Below are 22,744 nucleotides of genomic sequence, written 5' to 3'. Positions count from 1 at the left end.
TAAAATAGAGTGTACAACATTTACATGATATGTTGGACACCAATACACCATTTCTCAATAAAGTTGAGAGCCTTTTATTTTTCCCCAGCTTTGGTCTGGGCGCTGTGTGAAGGATATGGATTGCTAAGGTCACAAGGAATCCCCTTCAGCACTGTGAGATGCTGTCACTGTGAGAGCGAACGAGATTGAAACTGATTGAAAGACAGTAGATTCCTATTTCCTATTCGTATTTCCCATCTCAATTTGTTTATTGTTTGGAGTGATAGTCAGCTGTCCAAACTATTTATAATTTCGTATCTTTTTCTTGTGATTAGTGAGCATAGTTCAATATTCTCACAATTAAGTGGGCTGTTTCTGTGATTCCATCTTCATTGAATGGTGTTCTTGTCTCATCCTTTCTGCTAGTAAGTAGTTCTCATCTTGCCTTGATTCTTCTCCCCCAGGGGCATTTGGCAGCGTCTAAAGACATCTCTGGTTGTCACAGCTGAGAATTGCAGGGCAGGGTGAGGTGCTACTAGTATCTAGTGAGTAGAGGCCAGGGATGCTGCTAAACGTCCTACAGTGCACGGGACAGCCCCCCACTGCAAACAGTTATCCAGGCCAAAAATGTCAGTAGTGGCAGGATGAGAAACCCTAGGCTAGATTGTGTGCATACCCTGCTCTTGTAGTGATTATCCCTTCGTATCGTTTGCCTTGAGGGCGGAATGTTTCCTGTAGCAGAACTGAACTTTTTGTTATTGGGCTGCAGGGAAGGATGGGTGTGAGTCTCTGCAGGGTTACACATATTTTTAAATCAACCTCCTCTTTTAATTTTATCAAGGTACTAACAGTCACACACACGTGCATGTACATGCGTATGTGTGTGTGCACTTGCGCAGGAGGACTTGAAGCACTTCCCCGCTCATTCTCCCCCACATCTAGTTCCATTTCACTGGGTTAGCAACATTTAGAGTTTTCGTTTTGAATTCTTTTGGGGAGTTACCTTCCTAAGTCTAAATAATATTCTTCTACTGTTCTTTAGTGATTTAAATTTTATCTGTTGACACCTCATTATGGAAGGTGAAGATTTAGCTCAGGTGCACTAATCCTTCCCCTTCTAATTTTCATTAGTTTGTATTCAATAATTCTTTCACTGATTGTTTGTAACTGTAAACAATACATTTATTTATTTATTTATTTAATTTCATCTATTTATTTATTTATTTTTGGCTGTGTTGGGTCTTCGTTGCTGCGCGCGGGCTTCCTCTCGTTGTGGCGAATGGGAGCTACTCTTCGTTGCGGTGCGCGGGCTTCTCATTGCGGCGGCTTCTCTCCTTGTGGAGCATGGGCTCTAGGCGCGCGGGCCTCAGTAGTTGTGGCTCGTGGGCTCTAGAGCGCAGGCTCAGTATAAACAACATATTTAAAGTTTTATTTTTGTTTCATGGACTTTAGATGGTGTGTCTTGACTCTGCTATGTTGTTTGTATTAGTGCTCCTATCCTTGCTTTCCCCTGTTCTCTTTCTATTTCCCATAGTCCTTCTGCTGTACCCTTACATTGTCAAGGTTGACAATATTTACTTTGTTTTGTAATCATATGCAAGTCATTCATTTTTTATGTGTAAGTTGAGTCTAAAGTTGAAAACCAGTGAATAGCATTTATAGGATATGAATGACTGTAAATCTTGTTCACTGCAGAACCAAGCAGTATGTTGGGATCCTAGAACTTTTTCTCTGCCTGCAGTATCTCACCTCTGTGAAATTGAAAGGTGAATGTTCCTTCTACTCTAGCATTCTATTTTCTTTTACTACATCAGGTGCTCTAAAATCATGCCACATTTAGTTGGTAAACTGACATTTACATACATATTAAGAAAGACCAGAAGTGGTGATACAATTGCATAGTAGACGTTCAATAAATGAATGGCTTGCATGACACTCTTACAGAGAAAAAAGACAAGAGGAAAATGAAGGAAAACATGAGAAAGAAAAGAATTTCAGAATAAGGGTGCATTCCAAATGGCCTGCTTTCTGAGAGTTGAACTGTATTTGAATAACTCATGTCCCTCAATCCAGTTCCAAAGATAATATTGCTGCTGCTGAAACTTGGGCTTTGTACTGTAACCAGAGTTTATTAATTGTCCTATTTCATTGAGGAAAAAATGCAAAGCAGACGGAACACTGGAGTAACTAGCTGGAAATATTCCACTACTTCATGGGAAGCAGCTTTCCAAACGATTCCTGTGGAGGCCAAACTCTTGGTCTAGCCAAAATAGCACTAAAGTGTGCCTTGATGGTACGTTAAAGAAGAAATTTTTCCCCAATTTACTTGATTAAGATTTACAGCCTTTCCATCCCCTCAAAACCATAGCACTGATTTCTTCAATATCAAAAAATAATTTCCTAAAATAGATTGCTAGTGACTGCTTTCAGTTATTTATTTAAGGATTGTGCCAAGTACTGCTTGTATGAATTCCTGTAAAAGGCCGAATTAAATTCATAATTTTCATAATTAATGTTATTCCTCTTCTGTAAGAATTTGCTATTAATGTGACTGGTCATCACCACATCTCATTTTGATATTTCTCAAAACATCTTTTACATTATAAATAAGATATTAAAACATTGATCATATGAAAGAGTGTTTTGCTTTATAGATCATATTCAATCAAATCCTATGTTTTTCACTTAATATTGACATTTTTCATGTTATTATAAACATAGTTTTTCATGGCTACATATTATTTCTACCAGATATACCTACCATAATTTACTTAACCACTTTACCATTATTGAGCATTTAGGTAGTCTTTTTTTTCAATGTAAATAATGCATAATGAGTATCTTTGCATATAATGATTTCTCTGATGTTAGTCTTATTTCCTAAGATGCAAGCTCCCAGGGGTCAAATATTATAAATATTTTCAAGGTTCATTGGTCAAATTACATTCCAAAGTCAGTTCCAATTTACACTGTTACCAGCATCTTAATTGTCCAAATGGTAGAACAGAATTTTCAAAGTATTTCACTAGTGTTGTTTTGGTTTGTATGTCAAGATGATCCAGAAAACCATTAAAAAGTGAATATGTGGAGATAAAGCATTTGACTGACTGTGTACATATTTTATCTTAGCAAAGCCTCGAAGTTAAGCCAGAAGCCATTATTCATACTAATGATGTCTCAGACATGGAAAAGTACTCCTAATTTTTGCAACATAAAAGAAGTAAGATGACAGTGACAGAACTGAATGACTAGCCAGACCTGCTGACTTGAAAGGTAGAGTTAGGATTTGAACATAGTAGTAAGTCTCCATTTAAAAGTCTAAACTTTGTTCACTCTGAATTTGGGACTTTGGTGTACTTAAAGATATTTTTATAAAACTAGAAAATAATAGAGAACAAATGTGAGATTGCTAAAATGTATGCCACTATTGTCAGAAGTTACAACTATCTTCATTAAGCTGTTAGTTTGATTATATTTTCTGAAGTAATAAATGTTATATTATAATTTAAAAATTAAGAATAAATGTTTAATTTATTTAAATTTAGATAATTGAAATACCAATTCTTTTTGGAATATTTCAATATTATTTTTGCTTATCGGAAAGTTATTTGCTTTTTACGTTTACTAATATACAATCTATACTTGTTTTCTGCTATTTAAAAATAAAACAAATCCTAGTCAAACTTTTTAAAGAGTATTATCTTGATAACTTGCTCCCTGACTAAGAACCTAATGAAAAATAGATCATTTAATTTTTTTTTTAATTTTTAAAAATTTATTTATTTATTTATTTAGGCTGTGCTGGGTTTTAGTTGCAGCACGCGGGATCTTCGTTGCAGCATGTGGGATCTTTTAGTTGCAGCATATGGGATCTTAGTTGCGGCATGCATGTGGGATCTAGTTCCCTGACCAGGGATCGAAACCAGGCCCCCTGCATTGGGAGCGTGGAGTCTTACCCGCTGGACCACCAGGGAAGTCCCCCAAATAGATCATTTTAAAAGCAAATTATGTGGTATATTTCCATATGTAACACTGAAAAGCCTCCTTGCTTTAAGTCCTTGGAAGGAAAGTTTTTTTTAAAGAGCAAACACTTTCAACTGTAATATGAAAGAGGGATGCTGAAAATGAACAATGATGTTCCTTTAATCTCGTGCCTCATAGTGACAGATCAGAGACCTTCTGGAGACTTGGTTCACATACACATAATATGTAACAAAATTACCTTCTTAATGTCAAATTAGATAGCAGCTAACATTTAGAGAATTTTCTGGTTTAATATATATACCAAGGCTTTGGAATGTTAAATATAAGAAATTGTGCCCCTATATAACATCATCTCTTAATTATATTTAGCAATATGAAGACAAACTAGTAAAGATTTATTGGTTGAAATAATTATTAATTTTTGTGTTGACATTCACTTTAGAACATGTGTATTTGAAAAAAAGAATTTCAGCATTTCACATAGGAGGAAAAAAATCCAGTTCTTAATTTTTTAACTCTGCTTTTTAATTTTATGTTCTAAAATATATCTACAGTCTATCTCTCTAAGATTATTATTGATGTCTTTCATTGTTAAAGCATAAAGGTTCCTACTTATAATCAAATTATATGTTCCAAATTCAAAATTAAATTGTCCTTGCCCACTGTTGAGCAGTATGTAAATACATTTTAAAAAATAGCCATGTTGGGACTCCCCTGGTGGTCCAGTGGTTAAGACTCCACGCTCCCCCTGCAAGGGGCACAGGTTTGATCCCTGGTCGCAGAGCTAAGATCCTGCGTGCCACATGATGTGGCCAAAAAAATAAAATAATAAAATAAAAAAGTAAAATAAAAAATAGCTGTGTCATCCAAAAAGTTTTGAAATTCTTCTATCTACTCTGATAATAAAGTTTAAAAAAGTTTAAAATGTTAACAATTTTTGTTCTTAAGTTAAACGTATTTTTTTAGCATTTCACTGTTTTCTTTCTGACTTTGTAATAGTTATAACATGTAGAGACCATATGTGGTTTTCAAAATGCTTATTTTTTCATACGTGGTAGACTTTGTTTATGAAAGTATAGGGGAGTTTTTTGTTAATGTAGTGGTAAAGAAACCTATGTATATCTTGAGAGTATATATTAAAAACTTTCTTTAAGAAATGATGAGCCATATCTTTGACTCAATAGGAAATGTGTGTTGCTATTAGCAAGCCTTAGTATCTGCGAACCTGCTTTTTTGTTTTCAGGGTAAGCACTGTGAGGTTAAGGGCTTTTCAAATTTAGGAGTATGTAAATGTTTTTACTTCTCTTATTTTTACCTGTGACATCACTAGTTATGACATGAAGCTTTATCATCTAAGGACACATTTGGTTCTTTTATGAGCCATTTAATTTTCATCTTTTCTGTGATCACACTTCTCGAACATGTGGAATGAAAATGTAATTTCATACTCTTTATGATGAAAAAGAAAATATATACCCTTATTGCAGGATAAGGGTATTGTTTCTATCATGAATACATTATCATATCCTAGGTAGCCTGGAAAAGTGAATGTCTCTGAAAGTATGATACAACTTTTGTACTTTATCAAGTTTTATTTGCACAGGCAGTTTTCAGAAGCTGTTGCCAATGAAAACTTACATTTGGACAGTGTGGTCTGCAAGTACTGTTTAGTGAGAAGTGGGTTGTTCTTGAGTAATTATTCTATTTGAATTTATGCAGCCTGGGTAGTTGTTAGACAACCTTGGTAATTGCTAAGCTCTACTTACTCTAAGAGGACGCTGTCTTTATGGATCATAAGTTTTCAGGTTTCCCCCAAAGTCATTACTTCTGCTTTAAATTTAGTGTGACAATCCAATAGCTATCAGGTAGTAGTGGAATAGCTTTCTTTTGTGTAAGATTTGGCACACAAATAGTTTTGTGTAAAAATAACAGTTATAATTTCTCTTAACAGCTGTGACATCTTATGAAGATCTTGGACTCTTTGCATTTGGATTACCTGGAAAGGTAATTTTTTTTTCTCCTTGCTGTGTCCAAAATCCTGAAAGGAATTTTTCCTACCATTTCCAGTTAGAAAAGGCAAGTATATAAAAGAGAAAGAAATTAAGGGAATAAAAGGAAACTAAAGTGAAGAAAGAGAATGATGGGAGCAGGAAGAGAAAGAGAAGACATCTCTATGCCCTTCCTAAAAATGCATTGATAAATTTAATTCAACACTTAAATTTTTTTAGTGTTTTTTACCCTAAGGAAGGAGAACAATGACTTGTATAATTTTAAATCAGTAACGATGGCCTGCTTTAAGTTTTTCTTATTAATTTTGATTATATTATCTGAGTAAATTCTCGTGAAGACAGGACAAGACAGAAGCATAGAATTAAACTTATAGCATGTTTAAAAAAACTGATAATTAGATCATATCATTTAAGAACTGAACAGTGCTAAAAGATGATCTAGATGTCCCCTCATTTATAGGTTAGGAAATTAAGGCCCAGAGAAGGGAAGGGGCCTATTTGTCTACAATTACTTAGGCCAGTATTACATAGGACTCCAGACTCAAAATCTACTACTTTTCTTCCTTAGAATAAGAGAAATAACAACAGTATTTATTGGGCATTCATCTGTGATAGGCATACTAAACTAATTTAATGGGTATAGGAAATACTGTCTTCTTCCACAGGTAATCAGTAGTTAAATATTATTGTTAGTGCTTTAATAATTTTTTATTTCTGAAGAGCTATCATACTTCTAAAACCCATTTACGTGTTGGCTCCAAACAGGACTTTTTCTTTTCATTTGTAAATCTGTTGTATTTTTTGTTTGTTTTGTTTTTAATATAAAACGATGCTGTATTTGTAGATGGCTGAACTAACTTCTAAGAAGTGAGTCTGGGAGGAAAAAGATATAGCTATGTAATGGTGGGGGGGAATGTGTATTTACATTCAAATTAGCTTTGGTTTTAAAGCACAAAAGAGAAGATTTAAATCATACTATGTAACCTCATGGTTTGGAGCTTATCTTAATAGCCTGAAACTTGAACTAAATGGAGACTATGTTACTTTTGAGGGTAAAGGTTTTTGTTAATCATCTAAACAGTTTCTCTTTCTTGAAGATCAGGATGTTTGGTATAATCATGATCAATTAACTGTATCCAGTTTAATCAAGGAAGAAGAAGAAAATGTTATTTATATAAGAAAACTCTCCAATTAATTTAATATAATCTGTAAACATGACTAAGCATTGTCACTGTTATTTCACATTGGTGTTTCCTGCATTCCTTGGATAGCAGCAGACTCTACAAGAACAACATGGATTATTGAGAGTCCCCTTTTCCTAAAACTCTACAATAGTTGCATTATCATTTTAGTGTATGCACACAGTTCTTAGTAGGCAGATACACAGACAGAGAATACTCTAAATGAGGAGTTGTTTGTTTGTTTGTTTAATATTTTCTCTCAACTTCCACAGTTGGGTTGAAACTTTCCTATTTCCTTCTTTCCAGATATTATATGAATATGGATATGACATATGATAGGGTAACATTGTTCTGAAAATTAAATATTTTTGAACTGCTTTGCACTTTTTAAGGAAAATTTTTAATTGTTTGTAAATGGATTTATGCACTTGTCAAACAAATACCATGTGCCATGCACTGTGCTAGGCACTGTAAATATCGATAGATCGATAGATCAATAGATTGATAGAAAGAGACACTGACTTTCTAGATCGAAAATGCTGAAATTCAGACAAAAAATGGGAAGATAGTCATCAATAAGCCGATATTATTGCTTTTTGCAGTGTATTCTTAGAAAAATCCACATTTCATGTGTGATTGACAGTAGGTATCAATTGCATATGAAAGATAGTATACAAAGATTTCAAAAAAAGTCTTTTCACAAATAACTGTGAGTGACACTTTGGAACTAATTTTTAAATGGGTTGATATGTAAAGATTTTTCTGGAAAATGTTAGAGTGGCAGTTACCACATTCAAAGACACCTTGCCAAGTGTGTCTATCATTAGCCCTGCTTTCCAGACCCCAAGGCTTCTAGGTCTCAGTAACTTAGTTTATTCCCAGGATAGGCAAATGCTGTGTCACTGATGGAATTCCTAGGAGAGGAAGGGTCATCTCTTCCCAGTCCACGTAGTAATGATCTTAGATAGCTAGTCAGCTCGAAACATACTTTGGAGGTACAGATCCACCAAGATGTAAGTGACTGAAAGGCCCAAGTGGAAGCAGAATGTTTAATCATTTCTCCTGAGTACATCTGATGACCAGGAATGGATAAAGTGCTATCTTGAGTTTCCCAGGAATGTCATCAAAGATCACAAGTTAGCAAGCCTGCAGGCTGAGCATAGTCCTCAGGCATATTTTGTTTGGCTCAAATCTTTTTTATTTTTAGCTGATTGCCAACAAAGAGTTATGACATTTTAAAAGAATTCAATTTCTGACTTTTCTTGAAAAAGCAGAAGATTGAGGTACACTGGATTCACATTCTCACATGTCAGCAACTGGCCAGAGCTGTGCAGCAGCTGCCCCATTTTGAAACGGGAGGACTTCTCCAGTATATTACGCTCTTTACCACCTCCTGTTGTCTTGCACTCAGTCCACTTCATATTATTGAGTTTGAAACATTTTGCTTCAGTTTTCAGATGTGAGAATATGTGGGCTCTAGAGTTTTCTGCTCTAGACTTTATTAATCCCTACGACTGGGGTGTTCAAGGCTTGATGTATGCCAAGCTGATACACTCTGCAGACTATATTATTCCCTTCTATGCAGTACGGCATTGACACAGCACACCTCAAACTGTCTCAGTCTACCTAACAAAGCAAAGTGAGAAAACCAGTAAAAAAGGGAGAATGAGAGCAGATAGATTCAATTTCAGTTTTTTGGTACTTTGATAACCATTGATTACTAGCTTTTTAACACTTTTAACTGTTTAAAAATGACTGCCAAGAAAACTTACAAAAGTGTTCTTTATAGTAACCATGGAACTATTGAAGAAAGGCTTTTTATGTGATGATTGTTAGTTTTATATATTACAAATGGCTGGCAAATTGTATTCTTTTCAGCTTCTCTTCACTCAATGTCTGCATCTGTTTTTAAGTCATAGTTATTGGATTTTAATAAAATACTGATCCTTTTGTATTGTTTCCCCTTTCATCTTCTGAATACATTTGTTCTTTTTTAGGTGGTGGTAGCAGGCACCATAATAATTCAGAATATTGGAGGTAAGCAATTGAAAGTGCACTGCTTATGTGTAAGTGTGATGGAAATGATTTCCTCCTTTGGTTTCTTGCCTTACTACAGGTCTAGCTGGGAACCTGAACCTCTGTAGACAAAGGTGTCTCAGAAGCCCTGTGTGTTGTCCTCATTACTCTTTTTTTTTTTTTTTAAATCCTTTTTAGCAGCTCTTGTAGGACAATAGTTTCTAAATTCAGTTGCAGCTAAACTCTTGATTTCAATCTTGTTATTAGGTCTGCAACACACCTCTAAAGCATGGGCTTTCTGTAGTTGTAATAGTGGTGAGGTACAGCTTGGAAAAACTCTCCAGGTGATTCTGAAGTATTTCCCCTCTACTTTTGTCCTGATCATCCCCAGTGGCGTATACTGCTTTAGAGGAAGTGGTGTTCCATGGCAGTGTCAGGTGTGGAAAGGCAATCTCCTTTTGTAACCAAGAAATTGAAAATGACCACGTGGTTTAAAAAATAAACAAACTTGAGACAAATGAAAAGTATTCTCACATTTATCTTGCATCTTGTTCCCATTAAAAAATGATCCTGATATCAAGAACTGTGTAGAAACAAAAATTACTTTTAATTATTGATAGTTATTGACTAAATGTATTAAACATTTAAATCCAAAATACTATGGGAATCATGTTTGTATATGTTGTAAAGAAGTTACAAATGCTGAACAATATCTTAATTTTCTTTTACCGTTGACTGGAGTGCTAAATAAATACTTTTACTTTAAGGTTAAATACACAGAGAAGGTTGATAGGCACTTTGGATCTTATTCAAGAAGGTATGGTCAGAGGAAATTTTAATCTTATTTCTTATCTGTGACAGTTCAAAATAATTTAAAGATGACAGCTTTAATAAAGTTTAACTGATACTCGAGATCTGAGCTATTTCACTTTAAGTATTGTTCAACAAAATTCCATCTTTAATGAGTTTCTTGGTCAAGGAAAAAATTAACATTCCAACAATAAATTGTATTTGCCATTGTTTTGGAAATCCTGAACATTCATGTTTTAATTCTTTGAATTTTCAGGGCAAAAAAAAATATTATTGAAGGAGAAGAATGCTTTCTTGGATGTCGTACCAAATAATTTCCTTGTAACACACACTTCACTCTTCACATTAGCAGTCAGTAACCAGTCTCTTACCTAATGAATCTATATAATATCATTGATTTTAAGATCTACTTTGGAATGCTTTATTTTAGCAAATACGTATTGCTTAAATGTGCACTTGTAATGTCGCTAATGTGAAAGTATGTTTTGATATTTTCAATCCCTTATTTTCCTCTCTATATGATTAGTAAGAACCATCAAGCACATTTTGTTTGGATTAGGGTTAACTATTGTTTATTTTATGTAGAGTTTTCAACCCAGGACTTTGGATCTAAATTTGTGACTGGCAAAATGCCTGCTGTTGTATTCTCTGTATCCTTCACCCTGATCTCTTCCTTGTTCCCTAATCTGGTGTGCAACTGTTATTGTACATGACTCTATTTTAGCACTTGCTGTTATTAGGTTGAAGTTATCTCTGTATATGCTTTTACTTCCCCACTATATTGTCAGCTCCTCTAAGGCAAGGATTATGTCTCATTTCTCTTTGTAGTCCCAGAACCTAGCACAATACTTGGAACTGGATAAACCTTTTTTTAAAGCTTAATGGAGCTGAATATGATTTATATGTGCTATTTCCAAGTACTTTTTAATATTCCAGCTATATTTATCAAGAAGAAAAGGGGACTTCTAGACTGATCACTAGCTTTAAATATTTGAAAAGCTGAACATGAAATATAGAAAGATACTAGACTAATTTAGTATGGTTCTGGAGGGCAGAACTGGTTCTAATGTGTAGAAATCTACAGTGAAGCCGGTCTGGTTTCATTTGGAATGCTAAGCTATGTGATAATGGAGATGGCTTACACTCCTTTGAAAAAGCTCTGTATCCCTGAAAACATTCAAACAGAGCTGGTTGGTCAGTTGTCAGAATGTTCTAGAAAGAATTCCTGCATTTGGTGGCAGATAAATCATCAGTTATTCCAACTCTGTTTGTTGATTTGCTTGCTTGCTTTGTTTCAGAAACTTTTCTTAAAAAGTGACTTAGAAGCAATCACAGAAATTTTTAATGTCCCTCAAATTCAGAAAAGCTGGTAATGCTTATTCCATTTTTAGAATAATGTCCTCATGATTTTCTTCACATTGGTTAAAAGTTTATTTATTGAGAGCCCACTAAATAATAACTGAAACGTATTTTCGGAGCTTTTTTTTCTTTTGTCTTAGCAAGATGTGCATATAATCATTCCTTTATTATAGTAGACTTGGAAACTTGCTCTTCTGAGCAGAACACTGGGTTGGAAGTCAGATATGTTGAATTCTGTCTGCTCCAGTCTCTGCCATTGGGTAGCCATGTGTGTTGGGAAAATTCCTCTCAGCTTCAGTTTCCTCTTTGTTAAATTGCTGGGGGTAGGATGGGAAAAGCACGAAGCTTAAGGTCCCTTCTTACCACAAAAGTCACATTCTAATTTAGCACTTTGATAGGCATGTTAATTCCTTCAGAGCATTAAAATATTTTTATTACAGGAAAGTTTTGTGGGAGGGTTATGCTTCGTTCAAAAGATGATTTGGTCTTTTCTTAGGTATCTTTAACAAGTCAGAAACTATTGCTCTAAAAGCTTTCATGGATGCTATTCTTTTTCAGAAAGGAGAGTCTCAGTTCTTAGAACTACCCTTTAGGGCAGCTGCTGAGCCTCTGATGTTAAAATCTAGGAATTCCAGGCTTACAAGGTAATTTCTTGATTAATCTAAGCTAGGTCTGTGGAAGCCCTTAACAGCGCTAAGCCATGTATGCTTGAGAAGAAACAGCATACTTATTTGGGAGGATCTTTAATATGTTGTGCATATGACTTATTTAATGTTATTCTTTCAAAATGGATTTTGACTTTTCTCTTTGTTAATTGGAAATACATTGGATATTTATAAGATGATATGAAGTGTATAGCATCAGATTAAATGTTTGCACTTCTTACATGCCTATCTGCATATATAATATAGTTCAGATAGCATTTTTGAAAGATAGTATATTCACTATTAGTATAAATGGTTGGAGTTTTTCAGTGGTTGTTTAGAAATGAAAAATAATATAATAGATTGTCTTTAGGTCAAGCCTCCTCCTAGACACTTTAATTATACTTACAACAGCTCTTCAGGGTAGATGATACTATCCTCGTTTTACAGAGGTCGAAATCAGTGCTCAGAAGGGATAAATGACTCGCTTACCTTTACCCCTTAATACAGCCAGGACTCAAATCTCACTTGGTCTACTTCTAAAGGCTTTGTTCTTTCTGCTCTGATATAGTAAATGCTTGAAAAGCTATGAAAAGATTAAATGTTGAGGATTTTTAAAACTCCTTGGGGACAGGAACTATGTGTTTTCAGAACGTGACCTAGTTTCTGGTAGAGGAACTCAATAAATAATATTTGTTGAATGAATGAGACAATTTAAAAAAATTCTATTTAGAAGCCTAAGATTTTGCTTCAAGGAGACAATTTTATATATACTGTATAAATGATAGAAAGAAACTTGAAAGCCCATAGAGTGGTTTATAGTTTAGAATTATATAAAAATTAAAAGGTTGAAAATATTGAGGAGAGTTAGATCTTATATATGTAAAATAGATAAAGTATTTTAAAATCTTCTGCTTTCAGGTTGGATAATCATGTCGTAGATTAATGCTTCCTAACTCTTTTATTCTTTGTAACATTTAAACATTTCTCAGTTTTCTTGGGATTCTATGCCCCTGATGAGAAAAATGAAACAGGGGCCTTTAGAAGCAAGATGATCATGAATTGTCCTTGATCAATATTTGTTACATGGATCTTTTAGTAAGACTCAGTTTATTCCCTACATCTTTGTATTCCATATATCTAAGTAATTTTGCTCATTCATTTATGTTCTTAAGTACCTAGCACTTAGTAGGTGTTTAATAAATCTTATTTATTATAGGAAGAAAGTAAGGAATAAGAGAAGGAGGGAGAGAAGGAAAAGCCAGTGACCTGGTTTGGTATTCCTTTAAAAAAGGAAGATCAACTGGCAAGAGAAGACCACACAAAATGCATAAGTGAGCATATGGTTTCTTTAGGGAAAAATCGACTGTCAGAACTTCACAGAAAACCTTTTTTCCCCAGTACAATCACACACTAAGTATTAGTCACAGGGCACTAGTGTGGTCTAACAAATAGATTGGAAAAATCTACTGTCTTTGAAAAATCTCTAAACTTTATAATAGAAAAAAATGTGACTCACTAAATTTAGCACTCTTTTTCTAGGGTTATGGAAACCATTACCTTTAGAAAATGGAGAGCCACGTAGTAAAATACTGCTTAGAAGCAATTCCTGATTGCCTCCCAACACTGATAAATTAGGGGCCCAAAATAGGCCAGAGCCAGAGCCAGAGAGCCCCCAGCTGCCCGATGCCTCAGGCACCGGAGGGGCATTTGCTGAGAGTCATTGTTTCTTGGACATAAAGTCAGAAAAGAAGCATCTGGGAGTTTTAATATTTAACGCTGTTAGAGGGAAGAGAACTCTGGCTGAGAGTTTGAATTTAGTGGACTACAAGTTAAAGGATTAAGAACTGTAATAGCAAATAAGTACAGGTAGTTTCCACGTAGTTCCTCTAATTGTGTTGCATTATGAGATTCTTTTCCTAAAAACCAAGGTAAGTAGTTTCACAAGTGTTTGAACTCCTGAGATAGACCACACAGTTGGCTAAAATATCCCTAGAAATCAAGCAGTAAACCTCAAATCATCTTCAGTCAAGTTGAAAGTCCTGTTAACTTTGATGAGTACGTGATAAAAGTGAAGTTAATTGATGTCATTTCTGGTTTCATATCTTGCTCAACTCAAAACGCAAGGTGAGTGGCTCCTAGGAGTACGTTAAATTCTTATTTTGCTCTTTTAAAATATGAAGGACCACTATGGATAGCATCTTCTTTCCTTAGTTCTTTAAAGGAGAATAAAGATTGAGTCACTGTTCCATATTGTGAAAGGGGAACCCTAAACATTAGTAGACTTACTGAAACCTCCTGAAATTGCTAGAATGACCCAGATTTTCCAGCCTGGCAGAGATCCCACAGACCTACTCCAGCAGACTTGATTAACGCCTCAGTTTGGGTATCTAAGTTTTAAGAGAAACTCAGCAGCCCTTTTATGTGGTCAAGTAGCACAGTTTCTAAATCTCATAAGCAGAAAGGTATAAATAAGATCATTCTCAGTTGAGAACTATAAAAATTTCAAATTCTCAGTATTTTTCAAAATCGTGATTTAATATTAAGTTAGAAACCCTTTGGCTTTACTTTCTTACTGAAATATATATATGTGTGTGTGTGTGTGTATATTTTTTTTTTTTTGGTAAGATAACTGAAGTCTTTTAGAATTACTGGTTTGTACCATCTCCTGGGATACAGGGATTGGGAGTGCTGTTACAACGCCATCTGCTGGTCAGCTCATCTGTAGTCAAACTGCGGCTTTTTTGAGGCCTGAATAGTATTGTCCAGAAATTCTAGAAAGCACTGTCTTAGAATAGGAGAAATAAAGGAAATTTGGAAGGGGAGTCTTTCTTACAAGTCCTTCCTTTGACAAAATTTGCGGGTTACATGTCACTTTAAAAAGGTTTTGAAAATAATGTATTTCTTAGTAACAGTTGTTAATTGAAGTTTAATTATAGGGTTCTCAGAATAGTAAATATTCTGGTCAGTTTTTATTCAAGTTTAAGATCTTGATAAATAGTAAAACAAAGATATATATTTTCCTAGGGTTATGGGGGGAAAAGTTCCTCCATATATTTTTGATTTCCATTTGTGCACAAATTAGGGAAATGACCTTGTTTTCAGAGTTTTTTAAAAAGTCCTTTTTAAAAACGAGAGAGATTGTGTTGTGTATTATTTTGAATGGAGATATACTTTAAGTGGCATTTGGACATTTAGTAGGAACACCAGGTTAATAAGACACATTAAATAGAATAAACCAGTTGCTGTCCATGACTAAAAACATGTTTGAAGTAAAACTGAATCTCTCTTAGAAGGAAAGGCAAACTTATTATTTCCTCCCATAGTACATCTGTTTAGAACTGGCTGACTAATCCTTCAAGAAGTTGCTGAACTTCTTCCAAGTGCTGAAAGCCTAATTCTGTTTTAAAAATAGATCTACATAATCTTATCTTCATACGTGTTTTTAAGTGTTTAACAAAAAGGATAAATTATTTTTGTAAACTAATGGTTTCTTAGGTCCACACTCCAATTGAAGCTTTGTCTTTTTTTTTTTTTAAGGAGTCCTGGGAAAAGTAACCTATGAGAGTACAGGGTTTGTGGGAAGAAGAATTGGTTTTTGTATTAATTTTTTTCAATTTCAGTGTAGTGTTAATATCTCAAATATGTGAGAACAGGACACTTTCTCTTCTGAACTACAGTAATAGCTGTAGATGCAATAGAATCATAGTGGTAAATGCAGTAGTCCTATCATGAAACTCCGTAGCCTATCTGAGGAATCTTGACTAAACACTTTACCAAACCAGCTACAAACTGAAATGAAAATACATCTCAAAGTGAAGTGAACATTATAAGTGTTTTTAACGCTTCTAACTAATGTTCTGTGTTGTAGAAATTCTTTATTTTCTTTGAACCCAACTGCTAAACTCAGCATTCAGAAGCAATTTGTTGTTTAAATGGTGATGGAAAAAAAAAGAATAATGCTGGGGAGTGGTCCTTTTGATAGAATTTTCTTATTTTTTTTTCCTGTGGTGGATTTCTTCTCCACTTTGCTTCTCTGCACTTTCTCATAATGTAACAGTTAACAGTGCAGATTTCTCAAGCCAGATGGGCTGCTTCCACCATCACTAGCTTGGGCAAGTTAACTCTTTGTGCCTCCATTTCCTCACCTGTGAAATAAGTGTCTACCTCACAGGTTGGTGGTGAGGAAATAAATTTAAACTTAACTTTAAATGAGAAAATAACTTACGAATCACTTAGAATAGGCATACTAAGCCCCCAGATGTTCACTGTTCTTATAGTTCTTCTCCTCCAGAGCACTTTTCCCTTTTGTGTTTTTGACATCTCTCCCCTCAGCCTCCATGCTCCCAACTCATGTGTTTCTCTTTAGGATTAGATCAACCAATATTAATACCTTACTATTTGCTATTGCCTAATCAAATGTTACCCTATTTTAGTCATTTCTTAATAGAACAGTTGCTTCTCCACATGGTTTTTAAAGAATTCTTTCAACTTCTGTGTTTCGATTAAGTTGACAGATTTTTTATTTCCCTCCCAGGGCAGTTTCTATTAAATGAGTTCTATTTGTTATGTTTAAAATGAAGGAGAAAAGAATACCTATTTAGTTAATATGGTGAAACTAAATGATTTGTAATGGTTGAATACCTGTCACCAAGGTATGTCTTCTAGCCCTAATTCTGGCTTTGGTGGTATGAAGGCCAGAACCACTTAGCTATAACCATGGCTCTTGTGGATGACCCTGTTACAGCTATTAATTTAAAGGACAACATGGTGTGTCTTGTATTAGGAGTCTATACTGTGTATCGATGTCAGCAAAAATCATTTACAAGTTCTTGCTTTTGACCTGTCTCTAAGATAAGTCCTTAAACACTTCCTTATGCTATTAATAGAAGACATGAGATGAAAGGTGTGGCAAGCAGCTTTTGGAGCTAGTGAACCTTTGGGTTAAAAACAATGGATATATGAGCATTCCTATTGAATTTATATCTTTAAAACTTTTCCACTTTATTTTATTGAGCTGACTGTTCTTTTTATGTAAATCTAAGATGTATTCCTAACTTAATGTATATTCAGTAATTTTTGTTTGCTTCTCTCTGTACTACATATAATATGTTAAGGTGCTAGTCCTTGCATGAAAGTTTTCTTGTGGTTAGGAAAAAATAATCTAGACAGTGAAAAGGATAGTGTCTTTCTTTGTTTTGCTTGCTTAATCAGTGGAGTTTTTCCCCATCATGAGCTCTGTGGTTTTGTAGCTCTTAAAACAAACACCAGCATTCTCTAAGAAGCAGTATTTTACATGTTTCATTATATTTATATCTTGTATGCTGAGATCTTTTTTTCTGAGAGAGAAACATATGTTTGGTGAGTTCATATTTCTTGAAATATACATGATTCTTCAGACTGGAATCTAATGAAATAGGACTCCCATTTGAAAACCAAAGAGTTAAGGCTACAACAGAGGATAAAAGTGATCAAATGATTAGCCAGGGGCTAATAGAAATTCTGGGAAGAATGACAGATTGTATATTAGGAAGAAATATGATCTCATATTCATTGAAGCTTTTTACAACTAAAGATCTAAAAGAAATAATAGAAAATTACTGAAAGAGATGAATGTCTGAAACTTTAGAAAAGCATGTGGTATTGGATTAATCCAAGCAAGAAAGACTGATGGGCAGATAATAAATTACATTGTGTAGGAAGTCTGCATTCCTTGTTTTCAAGTACTTTTTTATTTTTTTCCCTTGGAAGATATATTTAAGTAGCTCTAGGCCAGTTTCAGAATATTCAGTTCATGATTTTCATCATCACACCATATGTGTATGATTCTTTGGAATAGATAAAGTATTATAAACAAAGACCCCCAAATCCTTTAGTGGAGAAGGTTAATCTAAACCTTCCTTCTGTTCTGTACCAAATTGGTAGCATTTTTCCTTATGAGAATATGAACGACTTAGAATATCTTTTCACTTACAATTAATTGTAATGTCCCATAACTTACAGAGAGTTTGGAGAAATGTACTGTACTTCTGCTGAGGAAAAGGCTTTATTTCAACAGCTGTACTTCTGCTGGGAAAAAAGAAATAGTCATAAACTGGAAAATGTGAATATGTATATTTTCATTGCAGAGAAGTGACTATTTGCTTAACTGTTCTAAATTTTACTTTGCCATAAGTACATGTTGTTTTACCAAAAAAAAAAAAAAAAAGAGTGTATGTGTTTGTATATGTAAGCGTTGCCTATCTTCATGTAAATTTATACACAAACTAGTATATATGCTTTTTTTTTCCCCAGGGTCGAGTGGTCACACAACACTGTAATAATTGTGAAGTTCAGCTACTTTTAAATATGTTTATTGAGAAACATACATTCTTCTTCTTAAACTCTTTGAGCCTTTTAATCAGTTTTTCCCCAGATTTTTGCCATTCAGGCTTGGCATTCATTTGTGTTCTTAGTTTTTGTAGGTACAAGGAGAAAGTGAAATGTTTCCTGAAATATAAATAAGTAATAAAATTAACATGCACACAGAGTACACTCTATTCTTCATGGACATATTCTTGTTGGCTCTTTTTTAATATATACTTAATCTCTGGGGGAAACAGAGATTATTACTCTGTTAAACTGACTCTAAATCATCTGAGTTTCTATATACTTAAGCATTTAAGTTTAAACTCAAGTATTTACATATAAATGAGTTCTGTATTCTGTAACCATATTAAACATTTCCTAGTATATGATAGAAGGTTAATAAGATGTGGGTTTTTTTTATAGTTATACAAGAAATAGAATCATTATTAAAATGCTATAGAAGTTCTTGGATCCTGTCTGATAGAATGTGAGAAATAATGCTAGCTTCAGGTTTTGATTGCATAATACAGATGAGCCCTGTTAATAAAATGGAATAAAAGTTATAAGCTTTGTCTCTTTAATATGCTTAATAGTTGCAATTGAATCTTTTCTCATCTGTTTTAGAGGACAACTTAAAATGTAACTCACTGTGCATTTTGTTATTGTTTTATAATAACGTGTCCAAAAATGTGTGTGGGAGGACAGTGGCAGAGAAAAGGAGAGAGAGGCAGTGAGACTTCTGGGGGGAGGTCTCTCTCTAGTAAGAAAGAACAAGTAATCAAACTTATTAGCTATACTTATTTATCTCCTGTATCTATATCAAATATTGCTAGACTAACCACTAATGCCTTGGACAGGGGAATAACATTAAGAGTTTTGGCCAAATTTCAAGCAAAATTTCATTTATAAGTGGCCTATAATCAAGACCCTTTCTTTTACCTAAATCGTTTGCCTTGGACTTGAAAGGAAACAAAAGATACCTAATGAGCTTACCAATTATTCTTCTCTACAAAGTTATTTATCTCCATTCCTGGTATATATCTATCTTTGAGGATAGTGCAGTAAGAATTAATCTTCCACATGCTGTCATAGCCCAAATGGACATCCGTATTTCTGGATAGATTGTTCTTTAAATGGGTAAAAATTATAGAATTCTAATAGGAACTCTTTTTATTCTGTTTGCAGCTATGTCATCTTATCTTTTAATTATTAAAACAGAGCTTCCTGCTGCTATTTCAGAATTTTTGTCTGGAGACCATAATGGGTAAGAAAAGATACTTCACATTATATCCATTCATTTATTAATTCAATAAATATATATTAAGCCCTTGTGGGAAGTAAAATAAATGTAGCCCCTGCCCTCAAGACACTTACAAATTAGGCAGAGGCAGAGTAATAGTAGAGAAGAAAACACTCTGCAGATGTCTGGTGATGTTCCATTATGTGCAGAGCACGGCGCTGTGAACCCTCTGGTGCGCCAGTGTAATTCTTGCATTCCATGGGGGCATGAAAGGGCAGGACAGGTATGATCTAGCTCTTGGAGAAGAGTAAAGGAGAAATTTCTGGATATGAAAGATTGGGTGGGGGAAGGGGGCAGGCAGAAAGCACTGACAGTAAAGGTCTTAGAGGAGGGGAGTGGATAATACCGCTGCCACTTTTCAGCGAACAATAGTGATAAAGATAAATCAGAGTGATAACATTACAACATACTTGTGTAAGATCCTGTTATAAAGCATTATTAGAAAAAATTTGTTTCATTTCCTGTTGTTTAACAATATTATAAACAATACTAAACCATGTTACACTGCCCTTCTCCTTTCTTATTTTAAAAATACTGGGCAGCTCAATATCAAAAAAACAAACAACCCAATCCAAAAATGGGCAGAAGACCTAAATAGACATTTTTCCAAAGAAGATATACAGATTGCCAACAAACACATGAAAGGATGCTCAACATTGCTAATCATTAGAGAAAGGCAAATCAAAACTACAATGAGGTATCACCTCACATCAGTCAGAATGGCCATTGTCAAAAAATCTACAAACAATAAATGCTGGAGAGGGTGTGGAGAAAAGGGAACCCTCTTGCGTTGTTGGTGGGAATGTAAATTGATACAGCCACTATGGAGAACAGCATGGAGGTTCCTTAAAAAACTAAAAATAGAACTACCATATGACCCAGCAATCCCACTACTGGGCATATACCCTGAGAAAACCATAATTCAAAAAGAGTCATGTACCAAAATGTTCATTGTAGCTCTATTTACAATAGCCAGGACATGGATGCAACCTAAGTGTCCATCAACAGATGAATGGATAAAGATGTGGCACATATATACAATGGAATATTACTCAGCCATAAAAAGAAACGGAATTGAGTTATTTGTAGTGAGGTGGAGGGACCTAGAGGCTGTCATACAGGGTGAAGTAAGTCAGGAAGAGAAAAACAAATACCGTATGCTAACACATATACATGGAATCTTAAAAAAAAAAAAAAGGTTCTGAAGAACCTAGGGGCAGGACAGGAATAAAGACACAGATGTAGAGAATGGACTTGAGGACACAGGGAGGGGGAAGGGTAAGCTGGGAGGAAGTGAGAGAGTGGCATGGACATACATACACTACCAAACGTAAAACAGATAGCTAGTGGGAAGCAGCTGCATAGCACAGGGAGATCAGCTCAGTACTTTGTGACCACCTAGAGGGGTGGGATAGGGAGGGTGGGAGGGAGACGCAAGAGGGAGGGGATATGGGGATATGTGTATACATATACCTGATTCACTTTGTTATACAGCAGAAACTAACACAACATTGTAAAGCAATTATACTCCAATAAAGATGTTAAAAAAAATATACTGGGTTCTAAAGACTATTGACTCATCTCTTTTTTATGGCGGAAAAAACCCAGATTAATTATACTTTTCCTTTTACTACGTATAACATGAAATTTTTAGAAAAATAAACTTGAAAAGGCTAAATGAATCCTTTTAATTGTCATCAAATTATTATATATAGTTTCTAAACCACAACACTAAAACCCGTCAGACTTTTAGATTTAAATGTTTGGTTGTTTTGCTCCAATATTTGAACTTGTTCTGGACTGCCGGGCAAGTTTTCAAAATTGAGTTTTAGATTTTACAAGTTGGCTTCCATGAAAGAATTCTACTTAGACAACTGCAAATACATATTTATAAGGAAAATATGGTATAGTTTAAATCTGAATAGGAACCATCAAGAATATGTGATTGAAAAAAGGTAAGTAGAAGTCCTTAATGATTTTTCATCATTGGAAGATATTGTGCCTTTGTATAGCACTTTGTATAGGTTTCCACATTCATTATCACATCTGATACAGCTACCTTGTTTTTTATTTTATCTATAGCTTTATCTAGTTACTTTTAAGTTTTTTGCTCTTATTTTGATAAATAGTTGCTAAATGACATACCTATGTAAAGTTTGCTTTTGTATTTGCTGTAAAAATATTGAGGACAACTTCTATTCTCAAAAAGTTCTATGCAAAGAACAAACGTATGGACACCAAGGGGGGAAAGCGGCAGGGAGCAGGGTCGTGGTGGGATGAATTGGGAGATTGGGATTGACATATATACACTAATATGTATAAAATAGATAACAAGAACCTGCTGTATAAAAAAAAATGTTTTTTTAATTCTACGCAATAAATTTCTTTTATAATTTAGGGCTAAGAACTCAAGGCAATAAGAGGTGAAATAAAGAATGTTAGACTACGAGTAAATTCTCTCCATTTCATATTCAGTAACCTCAAGAAATTAATTTAACTTCTTTTGGCCATATAATTTAATTTTGGGCCCGAGGTTTCTTCATCTGGCACAATGGTGGTGCCAGTACTGCCTTCTTAACAAAGTTGTTGAGATGACCAAATAAGATATTATAAATATACAGGCTTTTGTAAGCTGATAGCATAGTGTAAATGTGGAGAATTAAGCAACTCCGTAATGTCGTATGTCAGTTATACCTCAAAAAAAAAAAAAAAAGAAGGAATTCCAGTAATAATAACTATATAAAGGTAGTTCTTCCCTATTTGCTCTGACTGCCAGGAAGGTCAGAGTCATATTTGCATGTCTTGCATAAACTATGTTAATCCTACTAGTTGTCACATGTGTTCTCCTTTTTCTTGGTCCTGAATTTGGTGACTTCTGTTTATTTTCTTTTTTATTGTCATATATCACAAGGACAAAAATACACATAAAGTTTTAGAAATAATTAAGGTAGTATGTGACAGAACTATTAAAACTTAGGTCTTCTTTTTCTAAAAGTGATACTTTTACCATAGGTTCATTTTAAATCAGTTGTCATTTACTTTATTGGTTTTTTTTTCTCTGATTTGTTTAAAGAAACAAATAAAAATTAACTCCGTCTTATTCATATTAGTAGA

At 34.3% G+C, this 22,744-nt stretch overlaps 1 protein-coding gene across 7 annotated transcripts in view; it reads left to right on the top strand.

The window, feature by feature from the left end:
- The window catches only part of SLC38A6 (solute carrier family 38 member 6), an 80,714-nt gene that overhangs the window by 13,124 nt on the left and 44,846 nt on the right, over nucleotides 1-22,744 (top strand). For all 7 annotated transcript variants that reach the window (XM_082386619.1, XM_082386618.1, XM_082386615.1 and 4 more), the window contains exons 4-6: nucleotides 5,915-5,967; nucleotides 9,151-9,190; nucleotides 19,516-19,594. In XM_082386619.1, the coding sequence (XP_082242745.1) occupies nucleotides 5,915-5,967; nucleotides 9,151-9,190; nucleotides 19,516-19,594 (172 nt within the window). The remainder of the gene's footprint in view (nucleotides 1-5,914; nucleotides 5,968-9,150; nucleotides 9,191-19,515; nucleotides 19,595-22,744) is intronic.

The sequence above is a fragment of the Balaenoptera borealis genome (assembly GCF_965194805.1).
Source record: "Balaenoptera borealis genome assembly, chromosome: 3".
Classification (NCBI taxonomy): Eukaryota; Metazoa; Chordata; class Mammalia; order Artiodactyla; family Balaenopteridae; genus Balaenoptera; species Balaenoptera borealis.
The sequence above is the reverse complement of the archived record's forward strand: the minus strand, read 5'-3'. Positions and strand labels throughout refer to the sequence as shown.